The sequence below is a fragment of the Trichosurus vulpecula genome, chromosome 4 (assembly GCF_011100635.1).
Source record: "Trichosurus vulpecula isolate mTriVul1 chromosome 4, mTriVul1.pri, whole genome shotgun sequence".
Lineage (NCBI taxonomy): Eukaryota > Metazoa > Chordata > Mammalia > Diprotodontia > Phalangeridae > Trichosurus > Trichosurus vulpecula.
In genome coordinates, this window is record NC_050576.1 from 25,562,547 (window position 1) to 25,579,022 (window position 16,476).

At 40.1% G+C, this 16,476-nt stretch overlaps 1 protein-coding gene across 1 annotated transcript in view; it reads right to left on the minus strand.

The window, feature by feature from the left end:
• MROH7 (maestro heat like repeat family member 7) overlaps nt 1-16,476 on the minus strand; it is a 66,566-nt gene that overhangs the window by 35,405 nt on the left and 14,685 nt on the right. Inside the window, exon 4 of the mRNA XM_036757234.1 lies at nt 13,808-13,937. Within this exon, the coding sequence (XP_036613129.1) occupies nt 13,808-13,937 (130 nt within the window). The remainder of the gene's footprint in view (nt 1-13,807; nt 13,938-16,476) is intronic.

Sequence of the window (16,476 nt, forward strand, 5' to 3'; positions counted from 1 at the left end):
AATCACAGAATCTCACAGGCAGAATGCCCTCTGAGGTCAGTCAGTGAATAAGTAATCATTAAGCACCTACTGTGTTAAAGTCAGTCAACCAATAATGAATTCTTAAGCACCTACTACGTTAAAGTCAGTCAACCAATAATGAATTCTTAAGCACCTACTATGTTAAGTGCTAGGATACAAAGAAAGACAAAATAGGTAAGCAAACAACAACAAAAACCAAGTCCCTGCCCTCAAGGAGCTCACAGTGTAATGGGGGAGAAAACATGCAATGAGGTACAAACAAGCTGTAAGTAGGATAAATTAGGAGAGAAGGCACTGGCATTGAGGAGGATTAGGAAAGACTTCTTATAGAAGGTAGGACTTTAGCTTAAACTTGAAAGAAGCCAGAAAAGCCAGGAGGACGTGATGAAGAAGGGAAGAAGCCCAGGAAGGAGGGCCAGCCAGTGAAAATATCAGGAGGCTGGCATGGCAGCCAGTGTAACTGGATCAGAGGATGTAAGTGGGGTAGGGGGCGGGGGGGGGGTGGCGTTGTGTGAAGGGTCTGCAGACTAGAAAGGTGGGAGGGAGCCAGCTTACAAAGGGCTCTTTAAGGGATTTGAACTCAGGTCCTCCTGATTCTAGGGCCCGTGCTCTACTCACTGCGCCACCTAGTTGCCCCGGGAGCTTACATTCTAATGGAGAAGACAATGCATGAAGGAAAGTTAAAAGGAGGGGAAGGTAACCAGTGTGGGGGCATGATAGAGAAAAGCAGCAGTGTAATCGGGTGGGACATTAAAGAGAGGCTACCCTGGGTGCCCTTCGTAAATGGAGGTTCTGGAGGGAGCTAGGGGCCCAGGGATAGGGGGTACCTCTGAGGTATGAGTTCCAGGACTGATTGACTTTCCGGGATAACTAGTTACCTGACTGACTTGCAGGAGAGGCTGTGAGTTGGTTGGTAAGCCCCTCTCAAGGCTCAAACTAATATATTGGATCCTATTATGTTGAAGGAACAAAGGGGGAAGGGAGACGGATGATGCATCCAACATTCCCACTGGTTCTTTTGACGCCATTGTTCAGGCCAGCCAGTCACAATATAATAATTAAAGCCATCAATGATTGGCCAGATGTTGATAGTTCATCCAGTCAGTGACATTTGGGAAAGAGGGCGAGGGGACAGTCTATCCTGCCTTCAGGGTCATTGGCTCTCTCATTGTCTTTTAATACCAAATTCCCCCTAAAGGACCCTACTTCTACCATTAGAGCTTCGTTTCTTGGGCTTCAGAGAAATTCTAATATGAGGAGATGGGATCTGAATGGCTAGCTATAGAAGAGGCGGGGAAAGGATGCCTGGGAAGAGGGAGAGGGGCACTGAAAGGAAGTGGGAAGCTGCCAAAGACCACTCTCCCATTTTCACATGCCCTCAGTCTGGGCCCTGCCTCAGCTGGATAGTGTAGACTCCTATGGAGACCATTAATTATGCTAGCAAGAGAGCTACCTCCTAATCCTGTAGTATCAAAAAATTCCGCCTGAAGATGAGACCACGTGGAACAAACCAGCCACCAAAGAAACCAAGAAGAGCCGGGTACAAGCCTTTCTTATAACACATCCAGACTGAGTGAGCCTGGGCAGTGTGTCTCTCCAGGACTATCAGTTGCAGTGACGATGATGACCTTCATTAATAGAGCAGTTTCTTAACACCAAAGAAATCACAGATCTGCCCTGAGTAAGGCAACAGGAAATAGAGGGTTTAAACAATCCTACCTTAGGAAAAGATATTGAATAAAGTCATCAAGGAACTCCCAAATGGAAAAAAAACCCACTGGACCAGATGGATTCATAAGGATATTCTACTAAACATTTAAAGAACAATTAATTCTAATTATATAGAAACTATTTGCCAAAAAAGATGGTAATGGATGAGTCCTACCAAATTCCTTCTATGACACAAATATGATTTTAATACCTAAGCCAGAAAGAGTCAAACCAATGTCCCTAATGAATATTGATGCAAAAAAAATTTAAGTAAAATATTATCAAGGAGACCACAGCACAACTGTGACCAGGCTGGGTTTATGTTAGGAATGCCAGGCTGGTCTATATTAAGAAAACTATAAATATACTTGACCCTATTAATAACAAAAACAACAAAAATCATATGGTTCCATCAAGAGATGAAGATAAAGCTTTTGACAAGATGTAATGCCTATTCCTGTTTGAAAAAAAAATTAGAAAGTATAGGAATAAATTATGCTTTTTACAAAATTATAATGTATCCAAGAGCCAACATGATCTGTAATGGGGATAAGCTAGAGGCTTTCCCAATAAGATCAGTGGCAAAGCAAGGATGTGCATTATCAACATTACTATTCAATATAGTTGCTAGAAATGCTAATTATAGTAATCAGATAAGAAAAAATAAATTGAAGGAATAAGCATAGACAAAGAGGAAACAAAATGATCCCTTTTTACATATTATATGATAGTTTACTTAGAGAACTATAGAGTCAACTAAAGAACTAATTAAAATAAGTAATTACTTCAGCAAAGTTGCAAGACATAAAATAAAATCAGATAAATCATTAACATTTCTTAATATTACCAACAAAATCCAGTAAGAAAACACAGAAATATAAATAATATTTAAATAGTACAGACAGTATAAAACATTTGGGGTCAGCTAGGTGGTGCTGTGGATAAAGCACTGGGCCTAGAGTCAGGAAGACCTGAGTTCAAATTTGACCTCAGACACTTACTACCTGTGGGCCCCTGGGCAAGTCACTTAACCTTGTTTGCCTTCGTTTCCTCATCTATAAAGTGAGCTAGAGAAGGAAATGGCAAACCATTTCAGTATCTTTGCCCAACCCCCCCCCCCAAAAAAAGAGTCACAAAGAGTCAAACATGACTAAAAAGACTGAACAATATAATATTTGGGAATCCACCTGCCAAAATGCTGTGGGTAAAATTGTTAGTGCTGGAACAAACCAGATCCGAGACAAAAACCAAAACCAAAAATGTAGGAACCAACAAGGATTTACTGAGTTTGCTAGCAAGGGAGCCCCACTTGCATCAGTAGAGACTCCTCAAAGGAACAAAAGGACAAAGTTTATACAAGTTTAGATTTAGGCAGGAGGTGAATGGACATAGGGTACCTCAAGGTTGAACAGCATTTGTTACTGAGACTAGTAAAAGGAAAGACTCTTCTTCAGGTCAGCTATCTCCCATAATCCCCACCCCAATAGATAGAAATGTACTTGCTGTTTTAGCACTAAGGAAGGTCACAGACATGGTAGGTGATGTGATACAAACAGGGTCAAGGGCAAGACAGAGGAATTGCACATGAAATGGAGTTGCTTTAGCTTTATTGGTTACCTGCAATCCCCGCTTTGAGACAATTGATAGCCTTATAATTTTTTTTAACAATTCCCAAATCAGTTTCAGCAGAAATGATAAACAGCATACAGAATAGGTAAAAGGTCTGTAACACTGGAACTAATAAAACAAGCAAAATAATTGATGAATAATGAAATCTGATATAGCTGTAGCTTTAAGGGCATCAAGTTCTTTGGCAGGGTCCATAAAGTCCAGGTGTCTGGAAAGCACAACCTGTGAGGCTTTCAAGCATCTATGGATGGATCAGGGCAGATTTGTGGAAGTATTTCCTTAGCCATCTCCAAGTTCCTGGTCACTTGTAAAGATTTTCTAGGCAATGCTGCTAAAGCCTGCTAGTGATAGTGATAAGACAGTATAATTTAGTAAAACTCAACAAAATATAATCAGATTGACCTTCCAGTAACTAGTTCATGGAGTGAAAACCAGTTCAGACCTTATGGAGATGAGCGTATAACTAACAGTGCTCTAGGAAGAACATCAAAGCAGGCTACACAATAAGGTACCTTATACTTGCATCCTATTATAGACATTCAGAGGTGCTGGGGTATTGCAACAATAAGATTTATTAATATATATGTATATATATATATATACACACATGCACACATGTATATATGAACTTAAATTACAGTTTTACTTACTATGGTTAAAGAGATTTGTTACAAATGGAGGGGCATAACTGTAACACCAAGACTGTTCCTCCAGGCCTAAGCCTAAGGGCAAAGTATATAGGTATAACAGGATAAAGTTTCCTTAGGTCTGTTTGATTTCAGATAAGAGTCATATTTAACTTTTTGGAACAGTGAATCATGTAGCAACTTTTGCATTATTCACAGGGTGTCACAGCCAGGCTCAGGATTAGCCAGGTGGAAAACATTCCTGTTCAAACAGAAATAACACAATAGAGAAACTGAGTCAAGAGGCTCCTGCCTTCACCAATGCAAGGTAACTTTCCCAGACATAAACCTTCACCTTTAGCAGTTCTTGGATCACAGTCTGTTTCAGCAGCTCATGGCATTTCCCTCAAATGCTGGATTACTGACTTAATGATCATTCAGACAATTATACCTTCATTCAAATAGCAAATTACAGTCCCAAGAGATTTTACCTCAAATAGCAAGTTTCACTAATCACAGCTTAGGACTAGATATCAGATATTATTTCTCTCATGTTGTTGCAATAGCAGTTAACAATAAAAAGTTTACTAGGCCTTTCAAAAAAAATTCATCCAACATCCTTTTCTTCATCTTTTTTTTTCCTCTTCTCAAGTTTAAATTCATCCTGGTATAAAAATCAATCGTTAGAAATCGAGAAAATAATTACATTCTGGAATTCCACAAAGATAGTGAATATATGATACCAGAAAAAAGCACTTATGATTGTAAATCTCCAGACTAACAGATATGCATTGCTGAAGGTATTGCATATTAACCCCTTAAGGCAAAAATAAATCTTTAAGACTGGAGTCTGTTGAGACAAAGTTGGCTCAAGATGTAACTTTGATATATACTATTCCAGGTATAATTTCAAGATTTTTATAATCACAAATCATCACATAAATCACTCCTATACTATTACCAAACTTGTAAGTCCCCCCACTTTGGCAAGGAGTGTTTGTGATGGAAGAGGGGACCCCGTTTTCTCAGTAAACCAATTCATTACTTTAGAATTTCACAGCACTTAGCAAGCTCTTTCCCAGGCTTGATAGGATTTTATGACCTTGCCCAAGAAACGTGGCAAGTTTACAAATAAGGAGATTTTATAAGGTCTTTTTTTTCTTTTCTCACAATACTAATTATTATTCTTCCTTTTAAAAATATACCCAATTAAGTCCTTTTGATAGGTTTAAACATTGTGACAATAACCTCTAATAACAGTGAATAATTTTATAGCATCCACATCAAAAGACTTAAATTTTCCAATGATACAATTATATCATCCTCTTAACAGCATTCCTTAGACAAGGGTTTTCCAAAATTCACAGTACAAGAAAATTTAGAAACACAGTAATAACATACACAATATCATGTATTCAAAACATGAAACAAAACTTATTGCCAGTCCAATGACATCCATTTGGTTGAATACATTTCCAAATTATCTTACATAGAAAATAATTTTACTTATTTGATCATTTCTGGCATTCTATACCGATTGTATTCAAGACTGGTATAGAATAATTTTTATCCAATTATGCTTTTAACAAAACTTACTTTTGCCATTTCTAAACATATTGCCAAATATTAAGTGTCTTTTCCATTATGGCCTGATTTGCTTATGCAGGATCAAATATTACAATTGTCCTAACAGAAGAGTACATCTCCCTTAAAATGAGACCCGAATAAATTCATTGACATCTGTATCTATATGTACAAATGGCACTATGCAGAATCTCAATATTCCCAAAGGCCATTTATGGCTATCACTTTACATTATAGGGCCCGCTACTTCAAGTAGTCTACTGCCAAAGATTTAAAGTAGCAGTCTTGTATTCTCCACTCCCTCTTTTGGGGTCCAGGAGGATTTTAAATTCCTCATGTGATGACTAAAATATGCTCTTTTAATGGTCTTCCAAAAACAGAATTTCAATATACTATCTTCAAACAATTCCATGTTGCAAATACAGTTTTCACGAAACAAAGAATAACCTCATAACATTTCCCAGATCCTTCTTATCTCAGCAAGATCAAAAACCTCCCTCAAATTGCTTTTCCCAAAACTCCAAACCTTTACTTTCAAACCCTCCACTTACACTCAGTGGAAACGGATTCTGACTTCCTTTAAGTTTCTACTCATTCTCCTTTCATCCCTACTTGCTTAAACTTTCTTTTTTTCTTTCTTTTTCCCCCCAGTGGACTTTGATCAAAACTAGACCTTTCCTGTTCTCTTTTCATATTCCGATCTTAACTTCTACTTTCTTAATCCCCCTGTTCTTTATTTCCCCAATCATATTCCAGACTATCTATAGAATTAATCTTCACGCCACTGAATTTCTCCTTTACAATTTAGTACAAGGTTTTTATTACACAATGCAAATTAGCTGCAATACTGTTTCCTTTTTTATTTTTTGGATATTTACTTTTAGTTTTCAACATTCACTTTTATAAGATTTTTAGTTTAACATTTTCTCCCCCTTCTTCTCCTTCCCCCCCGCCAAGACGGCATACAATCTGATATAGACCATGCATAGACAATCATATTAAACATATTTCCACATTAGTCATGTTGTAAAGAAGAATTAGAACCAAAGGGAAAAACCACAAGAAAGAAAAAAAAGGAAAAATAGTATGTTTTCATCTGCATTCAGACTCCATAGTTCTTCTCTTTGAATGTCAATAGCATTTTCCATCATGAGTCTTTTGAAATTGTGTTAGATCCTTGCATTGCTGAGAAGAGCTAAGTCTATCAGAGTTGGTCATTGAACAATGTTGCTGTTACTGTGTACAATGTTTTCCTGGTTCTGCTCACTTCACTCAGCATCAGTTCATGTAAGTCTTTCCAGGTTTTTCTGAAGTCCTCCTGCTCATCACTTCATATGGAACAATAGTATTCTATTACATTCATTTGACGCAACTTGTTCAGCCATTCCCCAGTTGATGGGCATCCCCTCAATTTCCAGTTCTTGGCCACCACAAAAAGAACTGCTATAAATATTTTTGTACACTTGGGTCCTTTTCCCATTTTTATGATCTCTTTGGGATACAGCCCTAGCAGTGGTATTGCTGGGTCGAAGGTGTGCAGGGTTTTATAGCCCTTTGAGTATAGTTCTAAATTGCTCTCCAGAATGGTTGAGTCAGTTCACAACTCCACCAATAACCCAATTTTCCCACATCTTCTCAACATTTATCACTTTCCTGTTTTGTCATGTTAGCCAGTCTGATAGGAGTGACAAATACTGTTACCTTTTTTGGGTTCTTACAAATACACAGTCTATTCCAAAATCTTTAGGTGACTTTGTTTCTACTTTATCTAAACAATTACATTATGTTGTATAATTTGTAGAAGGAAATACAATAGTAACATAAAACATTCTCCCAAATTAATTTTTTTTTTACTTTTCAAGTTGTTCTCAGAATTAAACAAGCTTCTATTTTTTCATGGTCAAGAAAAGAGTTAATAATAGGCAGTTCTTAAGCACCAGATAAATTTGAATTGCAATCTGCAAAACTTTTTTTTTCACTTCAGAACTTCACTGATAATATCTAAAAATTAGTTTCAGTTCCTTTTTTTTTTAGGCAATGAAATAACCTTCTTCCCTTGCACTAAAACAATAAACATGTCATTTTCCAAAGAAAGACTGATAAAAGTTCTAAGTACTGTTTCCATGTAATTTTCACAAAAGTTTATTCTTATTTTCCTTAAAATAAATTCTACAAAGTAGTAGCCCCAAACTCACTTAGATATTCTAGAGTTCATAAAAGCATTCAAACCACAATTTAGAAATTCACAGCAGAGAACTTAAATTTCAATCACAAATTTAGTCCCTGATTAGTTGAGGATGCCATAAATTTCTGCAGATGGAGGGAAAAAATTCCTTTCCCTCTTAGCAATATTTCTCATCCACTTCCCCAACTTGGCCTGCGTTAGAAAAGCAGAGAGAGGAGACTTTCCTTTTGAATGCTTTGAAAGTTCTGCATTAAAGTTTTTACTTTTTACACCCCCTTTCCCTCAGCTGATTAGTTCACAGGAAAGTCAGTTTGATTTTACCAAGACACCAAACTTGGACAATGCTAACAACATTTTGGACATTTCACAAAAGAAACACTTAAACCAAAATAAAAACAAGACAGACACACTTGCTGGTGAAGTCTTTTCCAATTAATCCAGAGAAATTCATTTCTAAATCAGTCAAGCCAAACAAAATCAGAGCAGACCCGATTGATCAGATGGGGAAGTTTGCCATTTACAGATCAGAGTGGCATGGTCAGTCCTTGCCTCCTAAGTACAAAAACTCACCAGGTTCTCAGAACCAAGATATAAGGGCTGCCTGAACAGAAAAGCTCATAGTACTCCCATGTGATGACCCCTGGCATTCCAGCACTATTTGCTGTGGGTAACATTGTTGGTGCTGGAACAAATCAGAACTAGAACCAAACCAAATGACCATAGGTGGAGACTTCCCAAAGGAACAAAGAGACAAAGCTTATGATAGGTTTTGATTTAGGCAGGAGATGAATTGGATGTGGGGTACATTAGGATTGGATGAGGCCTGTTGCTGAGGGCTAGTAGGGAAGGAATAGAGGATATGTGTTGGACAGAGATTGTTGCTCTGGCTACTAACAGAAAAGGCCCTTTTCCAGGTTAGCTATCTCCTGTAACCCCACCCTAATAGGTAGGCCTGTCCTTGCTACTTCAGCAATAAGGAAGGGCACAGACAGGGCGAGGGTTGCAATACAAATAGGGTCAGGGGAAAGATAGAGAAACTACAAAGTGAAATTGTCTTAGCTTTCTTGGGTACCCATAACACCCACAGAAACTATATGAAAATAATTATCATATACTATACAAATAAAGAGAGACCTAAACAACTGGAGAAATACTAATTGCTCATGTGAAGGCCAAGCCAACATAATAAAAGTAACAATACTGCCTAAATTAACTTAGTAATTTAGTGCCATAACAATCAAACCACAAAAGGATTACTTTATAAAGCTAGAAAAATACTAATAAAATTTATCAGGAAGAAAAAAAGGTCAATTTCCAAAGAATTAATGAAAAAAAAGGGAAGCAAGGCAGCCTAGCAATACCAGATATCAAACTATACTAAAAAAAAACCATACTCATCAAACAATTTGGTACCAGGTAAGAAGCAGAAAGATTAACCAGTGGAATAGATTAGGTACACAATAAACAGAAGCAAATGAATACAATAACCTATTGTTTGATAAACCCAAAGATATCAGCTATTGGAGCAAGAACTCACTACCTGACAAAAACTGTAGCAGTCTGGCAAAAACGAGGTATAGGCCAGCATCTCACACCATATACCAAGACAGCCTCCAAATGGGTACTTGACTTAGACATAAAGGCTAACAACATAAACAAATTAAAGGAACAAGGAAGAAATTACCTGTCAGATCTATGGATAGAGGAAACATTCCCAATCAAACAAGATATAGAGAGATTCATAGGAAGTAAAATGAACAATTTTGATAACACAAAATTAAGAAGTTTTTGTACAAACAAAACCAAATGCAGCTAAAATTGGGAGAGAAGCAGAAAATTAGGGAAAAACATCTTTGCAGCAAGTTTCTCTCATTTCAAAGATATATAGTACTGATTCAAAATGGTAAGAACAAAAGACATTCCTCAGTTGATAAATGGCCAAAGGCTATGAAGAGACAGTTTTCAGAGAAAGAAACCAAAGCTTTCAAAAGTCATATGATTAAAATGCTCTAATCACTAATAATTAGGGAAATGCAAATCCAAATAACTCTGAGGTACCATTTCATGCCTATCAGATTGTGGCCTGGGATGTTATCAGATTATAAGTCCAAATCTTCATTTAAGGAGAGATCCCAGCACAGACATCTCCTTTCTCACCAGGCTGCACTACTATGGGACTTCTCTGACTTCCTTCTCCACCATGTCCCCGCATCAGGTGCCTTCTCCTCTTCCTTCACTCCCAGTTTTTCAGCTTCTTTGGTGGGTTGCCTTCCTCCATTAGATTGTAGGCTACTTTAGGGCAGAGATTATTTTTCTTTTTTTCATATCTGCATCCCCAGCACTTCACACCCTGTTTGGCACACAGCTGGTGCTTAGCCAATGTTTGTTGATCGGTTGGTTATAGACCCTGTTGAACTTTAAAGTGATGGGCCTGGTTTCCCTGAATCCTCAACGTCTCATTATCTAGGAGTGACCTTGGCACGTGAAATGATTTGTTTCAATGCTCCTGACTTGGGTCCAATGAAAGAAAAATCTTCCTAACAATTAGGGCTGTCCTTACTAGCTGCCTTACTAGGTAGGGAGTTCCCTCTCGATAGAGGTTTTCAAGCAAATGCTGGATGTCATCCTATATGGGATGTGGCACACGTCCCCCCATATTCTAATGTCCCCCAAATTACCTTGTATCTCTTATACCTATATATGTCCATGCTGTCTTTCCCGAGAGAATGTCAGTTTGTTGAGGACAAGAACAGATTCATTTTTGTCTTTGTATATCCAAGCTTAGGACAGTGCCTGGAGTACAGAAAATGTTTAATAAACATTTATTGATCAGTCAGTTGGTGTTTCTGATGAACTATGGGCCCAGCATCCTTTCCACTGGATCCTTGCCTTTCCTGGAAGACTGGACCAGATGAGATGCTCTCTGAGGCCCCTTATGAAAGATAATAGGTTTTAGAACTAAAAAGGGCCCAATTGAACTTTAAGAATCTACATTTTTAGGATTCTAAGATTCATGGAGCCAATGTTTCTATTATTCTTAGGTTCTCTTATTCTATTCTAATTCTATTCTAGTATTCTATTCTAATTCTCTAAAATTCTAGCAATTTAAGGTTCTATGGTTCTAAGATACAGAATCTATTGTTCAAGAGTCCTATGACTAGGTCATTCTGGGAGTTTGATGGTTCTATATAAGATTCTATGATTCTAGAGTACAATGATTCAAATTTCCAAGATTATGGGGTTTATCAATCCAAGAGTCTCTTTTTTAAAAATTTAATTTAATTTTAGACTTAAGGGCCAGAACACAAATACAGAATAGAGAAAAGAAACAAAACATATCATAAGCTTAAATATTGAAACTTAAATACAAACAAAAAAAGCATGTCGTGTACATAGCAGAACATAAGAGAGGATTCAAAATACATAACAGTAGATTTTCATTTCAAAAAAGCCTATATGATAAAAATACGTGTTGTTTTGATAATTTTCCATCTTTTCTTTGCTTCCTTGCGAGTTTTCTTTTGTTCTCTGCTGCACTTTTTTACTTTGTTCTTTTTTCCCCTCCCCCCCCCACCCCAAAAGGCTACAATAAAGTTTAGATATGTTTCTCTATAGCTCTATATACACACATGTACACATATAGACATGTACTTTCCCAAACAGACTCCACTCCTAATCTTAGTTTTTATATATTGTGCATATCTCTTGTTTCCTCTCCTTCCTGATTCCTCTACTTTACTTGACTGACTACCTTGCCCTCCTATTACTTGCCTACCCCCCTCCAAAGATCCCTCCCCTATACTCCCATTCCCATGAATCTAAACGCTCTTCTATACCCCCTTTTAATTCTAAAATTCTTTTGTTCTAGGATTCTAGAATCTAGTGTTTCTGGAGTTTTATCCACCAGATTTTAAAGTTCTAGGCTTCTAAGATTCTATTGTTATGGGGTTCTATGATTCCATCAATCCAACAATCTATGATTCTAGTACTTTAAGTTTCCCTTAAGTTCTAGGATTCAGTTGTTCTAGAGTTCCATCTAAGTTTCTGTGGTTCTAAAGTTCTAGGACATTGAGATTCTCATTTTCTCATTCCAAGAATCTCTTGGAGATTCAGGAGGATGCATGTTTAGAGTTATCTAAACTCTCTCCTGTTCATAGGTCTGAGGGTGCCAAGGGTGCGCATTATTATCGCAGCTGGCATTGTCTCACTTTGGATCAAAAAGGGATTTTATGGGGGATCACACTTCTGAACAGCTACTGTGGGTGGGGACAGAATGTGGCCAGGGAAGAGAATGGCTGAAGATGAGAGGCGTTTGGTTCTGTCCCTTATCCCACAATCCACAGCCTGTCTAACCCCTGGTCCCCATGGCTTCAGAAGGCCAGAGAAGGTCACAAATGCTGGCTCCAGGGTGTCCTCTTCACCTGCTGCAGCATCTATAGAATCATAGTATTCAGGGTGGGAAGGGGCTTTGGAGGATGTCTATTTCAGGTCCAGATTCCTAAACTGAGGCTCACAGGTATATGACTTGTCCTAGGTCACACGGGCAGGAGGTGGAACAGCCTTCCCAAATGTGGGAGGGCCTGGAGACCAGAGACCTGGAGAAGATCTTTCCCAGTAAAATAATAATAATAATAACCATTTACATAGCACTTCACGGTTTGCAAAGCACTTTACAAATTTTACCTCCTTTTATCCACATAGTGACCCTTGGGAGATAGATGCTTTATTAACTTCTGTTTACAGATGAAGAAACTGAGGCAAACCAAGATTAAGTGACTTGTCTAGCAGTTATACAGCTAGTGAGTGTCAGAGGCTGGATTTGAACTCAGGTTTTCTTGACTCCGGGTCCCAGGCTCTGCCATTCATTAACTGTGTGACCTTGGGCTCATCATGCAATCTCAAAAAATCAGAATTGGAACAGACCCCAGAGACCATCTACTCCACCCTGTGCCCACGGCATGAATCCTGTCGATAATATTTCCAATAAATGGCCAACCACATTCAGCTTGCAGACCTCCAGTGATAGTGAGCTTGTTATCTGCCGAAGCCCAGCCCACTTTGAGACAACTCAAATTGTTGGGAAGATTTTCCTTCCACCAAGCCAGAATCTACCTCCCTGTAACTTATTCCTACCGGATCTGATTCTGGCCTCTGGGGCCAAACAGAATACAGCTAAGCCTCCTTCCCAATGACAACCTTTTAAATACATATTAGAAGACAAAAACTTTGTCCTAGCACCAACCACGTGTTTTCTTCCCTAACTGAAATATTCATCCCCTCCACATTCTGGTCAAGACCTCCTCTGGACACACACTGACTTGAGATCGTAGACCTGGAGCCCAAAGACCTACTGGTCTACCTCCTTTACTGGATAGATAGTAGAACAGAAGTCTTGAGAAATTAAGTCATTTGCCCCAGATAACACCGGTTATAAGCGAAAGACTCAGGATATGAAGCTAGGTCCCTCTGACTCCTGAGCTGGTGTTGATTCCCCTGGCTCTGGAGTCCTTCCTAAGGACCTTCCCTATAAGCAGCCCTTCTAAAATGTGGTGCCCAGAACTGGAAACAACCCTCTTCTCCTTTCTGGATCTCCTTGGTAAAATTAGAGCAGTGGAGTCAAACTCAAGTAGACACCTTCAGGCCACATAGTGACTTAGAAAACCACAAATTCACATTGTCTGAGTTGTGTTGTATTTTTATTCATTATATTAAACATTTCCCAATTACATTTTAATCTGGTTAGTGGCACTTGGGATGTTACTGTCCACATGGCCTGTTGGCCCTGAGTTGAACACTTCTAGACTAAAGTATCTAGGAACCCTCAAACCCCTGAAATTCTGAATCTGTTACTAAGTGAGCACTTTTGTGAATGATCACCTTTCTCAGGAGATGGTCATTCACAGAACAATGTCAGTACTGCAGAGCAGCCTCAAGAGTACCTTGGGTAAAGCTCAGTGTCCTTGAGCATCTTGGGAGGGAAAAAAAAAAACATTCCTCTCAGGGAGTTGGGAGAAGACTGAAGGTAGATGGAGCAGCTGGGGAGCCATCTCACCTGTACAAAATCAGCATTGGTTCTGTCCTGTTCCTGCATGGTCTGCACCGAGGGCAAGGAGAACACGCTCTTCACACAGAGGGTCACCAACTCCATTCTCTCCTTTGCTCCCAGGCACGGTTGGATGGGACTAGGGAGGAATGAGACAGAGGGAGGGGTTGCTGCAGCAGCCTCGTCATTGGTCTCCTCTAATCCAGCCTCTGCTTAACTGCCAATGAGATTATCCTAAAATGTGGATGGATTATACTTCCTTCCTTAAACTCCCATAGCTCCCTATTACCTCCAAGGTCAAACAGGACATTTAAAGCTCTTTACAATCTTCCTACCTTTCTGGTCTCTCCATGCCTGCCCCCAAGCACACTCATACTCACACACCAACACCCTTGCTGTTCCTCATGCCCAACACTCTCCCTTCTCTCCGCCTTTGTATATAGCTCTGAGCTCCCCATTTTTACCTTTGCATTCTCAGTCCTTGCACTGCACTTAGCACATAGTAGGTGTTTCAACATGCATTTGCTGGTTGATATGAGCTACAGGTCTACTCTCCAGGTAAGCCAAATTGTTTTGCAATATTTTTGTTTGGTCATTTCAGTTGTGTCTGGTTCTCAGTGACCCCATTTGAGGTTTTCTTGGCAAAGATACTGAAGGTTTGCCATGGCCTTCTCCAGCTCATTTTACAGAAGAGGAAACCAAGGCAAACAGGGCGAAGTGACTTGCCCAGGGTCACACAGGTAGCTAGTGTCTGAGGCCAGATTTGAACTCAGGAAGATGAGCCTTCCTGAATCTAGGCCCAGCACTGTATCTGCTGTGCCAACTCACTGCCCCTTAGCATATAGTAGGTGCTTCATATTTATTTGCTATAGGTCTGCTCTCTGGGTGAGCCAGATTATCTTGCAATATAGGAGACTCTGGCCCTGATGTTCTCAGTCAGATCCCAGCTCTTTCAAAATCACTTTCAACAAATGTCTTGAATATACCGAGTTATTAACATGCCGTGTACCCTGTTAGAATAGGAACTCCTTGAGGACAGGGCCTTTTTGGGGCCTATCCCCTGTGATTAGCACAGTGCCTGGCACCATAAGAAGAACCTGATAAATGCTTGTGGATTGAACTGATTGACAAATTCATTAGGTGCCTACTCTGCGCAAGGCTGTGCTGGGTTTAGTTGGACCTGCCTTCAAGAAGCTTCTAATCTAACAGCAGCAGCAGGGAGAAGGGTACAATATAGTGAGGACAATATGAGCTATAGCAGGTTCAGGACAGAGGAGGGATCTGAGGTGCCCCAGGAAAATTGGAAAGGACCTCCAGCCTGGTGTCATGGCTTAGAATTCCAAGGAGCCAGCATGTGAGAGCGAAAGAAGAGCCTTGTTTTTTGGAGCTAGAGGTTCTGGGTTCCAATCCTACCTCGGACACTTGTTCCCTGGGTGACCTGGTAAATGACTTCCTTTCTCTGTCCTTGAGTCCCCTCATCTATAAAATGAGGGGATTGGACTTGGGGACCTCTGAGGTCCCTCCCAGCCCTAGATCTGGGATCCCACGACCTCAGTTAGCCTCCTGGCTCTGACGCTTCTAAACTGTGTGCCCATATGCACATCTCTTCATCCCTCTGGACCTGTTTCCTCTGTTGCAAACATGGGGATAATGACAGCACCCACCTCCCAGGGTTGTTGTGGGATCAGATGAGATAATAATTGTGAAGCATTTAGTACAGTGTCTAGCATACAGTAGGTGCTTAATAAAGGCTTATTCTCTCCCCTTTCTCAGTTTCCTCATCCATAAAATGCGGGGGTGGGATCAGGTGACCTTCAGGTCTCTTTCAGTAATAACAGTCACAATATAATAATGTTATGGTCCCAGTCCAGTCCCTTCAATTTTATATGGTGAAGACGAGGGCCCAGAAAGCAGCGGTCCCTACCTGCTAGTAAAATAATCCACACCCCAAAGCCAATGCTCCTCCCACCATCCCAGGGGCTGGGCCTCCTTGGCACTGATTCTCTCTCTGCCTTGGCATCTTACTGCATAGATAACTAGTGAGCATCGTGAGGGTAAAGATTGGGTCTTGGCTAAACGGTTAGTCTTCCCAGGGCCTGTCAGAGGGATTAGCATCAGTGAATCACTAACCATTTGTTAAGCCCTGTCCTCAAGGAGTTTACAGTCTGAGAGAGGAGATAACAGGCAAACAAATGTGTGAACAGGACAGAGAGGAAATAATTAATAGTGAAGGTACTGGAATTAAGAGGTGATGGGGAGGGCTTCCTGCAGGAGGAGGGATTTTAGTGCCTTCAGGAAGGTCCTCCAGCTTGGTTCCACAAACCCTTAGGCCAGGGGTAGGGAACCTGCCTTAGGCAAACTCCGCATCCTCCAAACTCCCATACGTTGTCCTGCCTTTGGGTCTTTGTTCACTTTCCATTCCCTGAACGCCTTCATGCCTGCTGCCTCCTCTTAGCCTATGAAATGCTGGCTCATCCTCTAAAAACCACCTGCCATGTCACCTCCTCCTGTAAGCCTACCAGGATACTGTCAGTTGTAAGCTTCCTGCTCAGCCTTTGGTAGTGAGCCCACCCTGGACCATTGTGCATTCTAGCTAACTGTGTTCAGTCTTATTTCTCTCCTAGACTGGAAGCTCCATGTGGGCTGGGATTCTGTCTTAGGGCAATTCTGTATAGCCA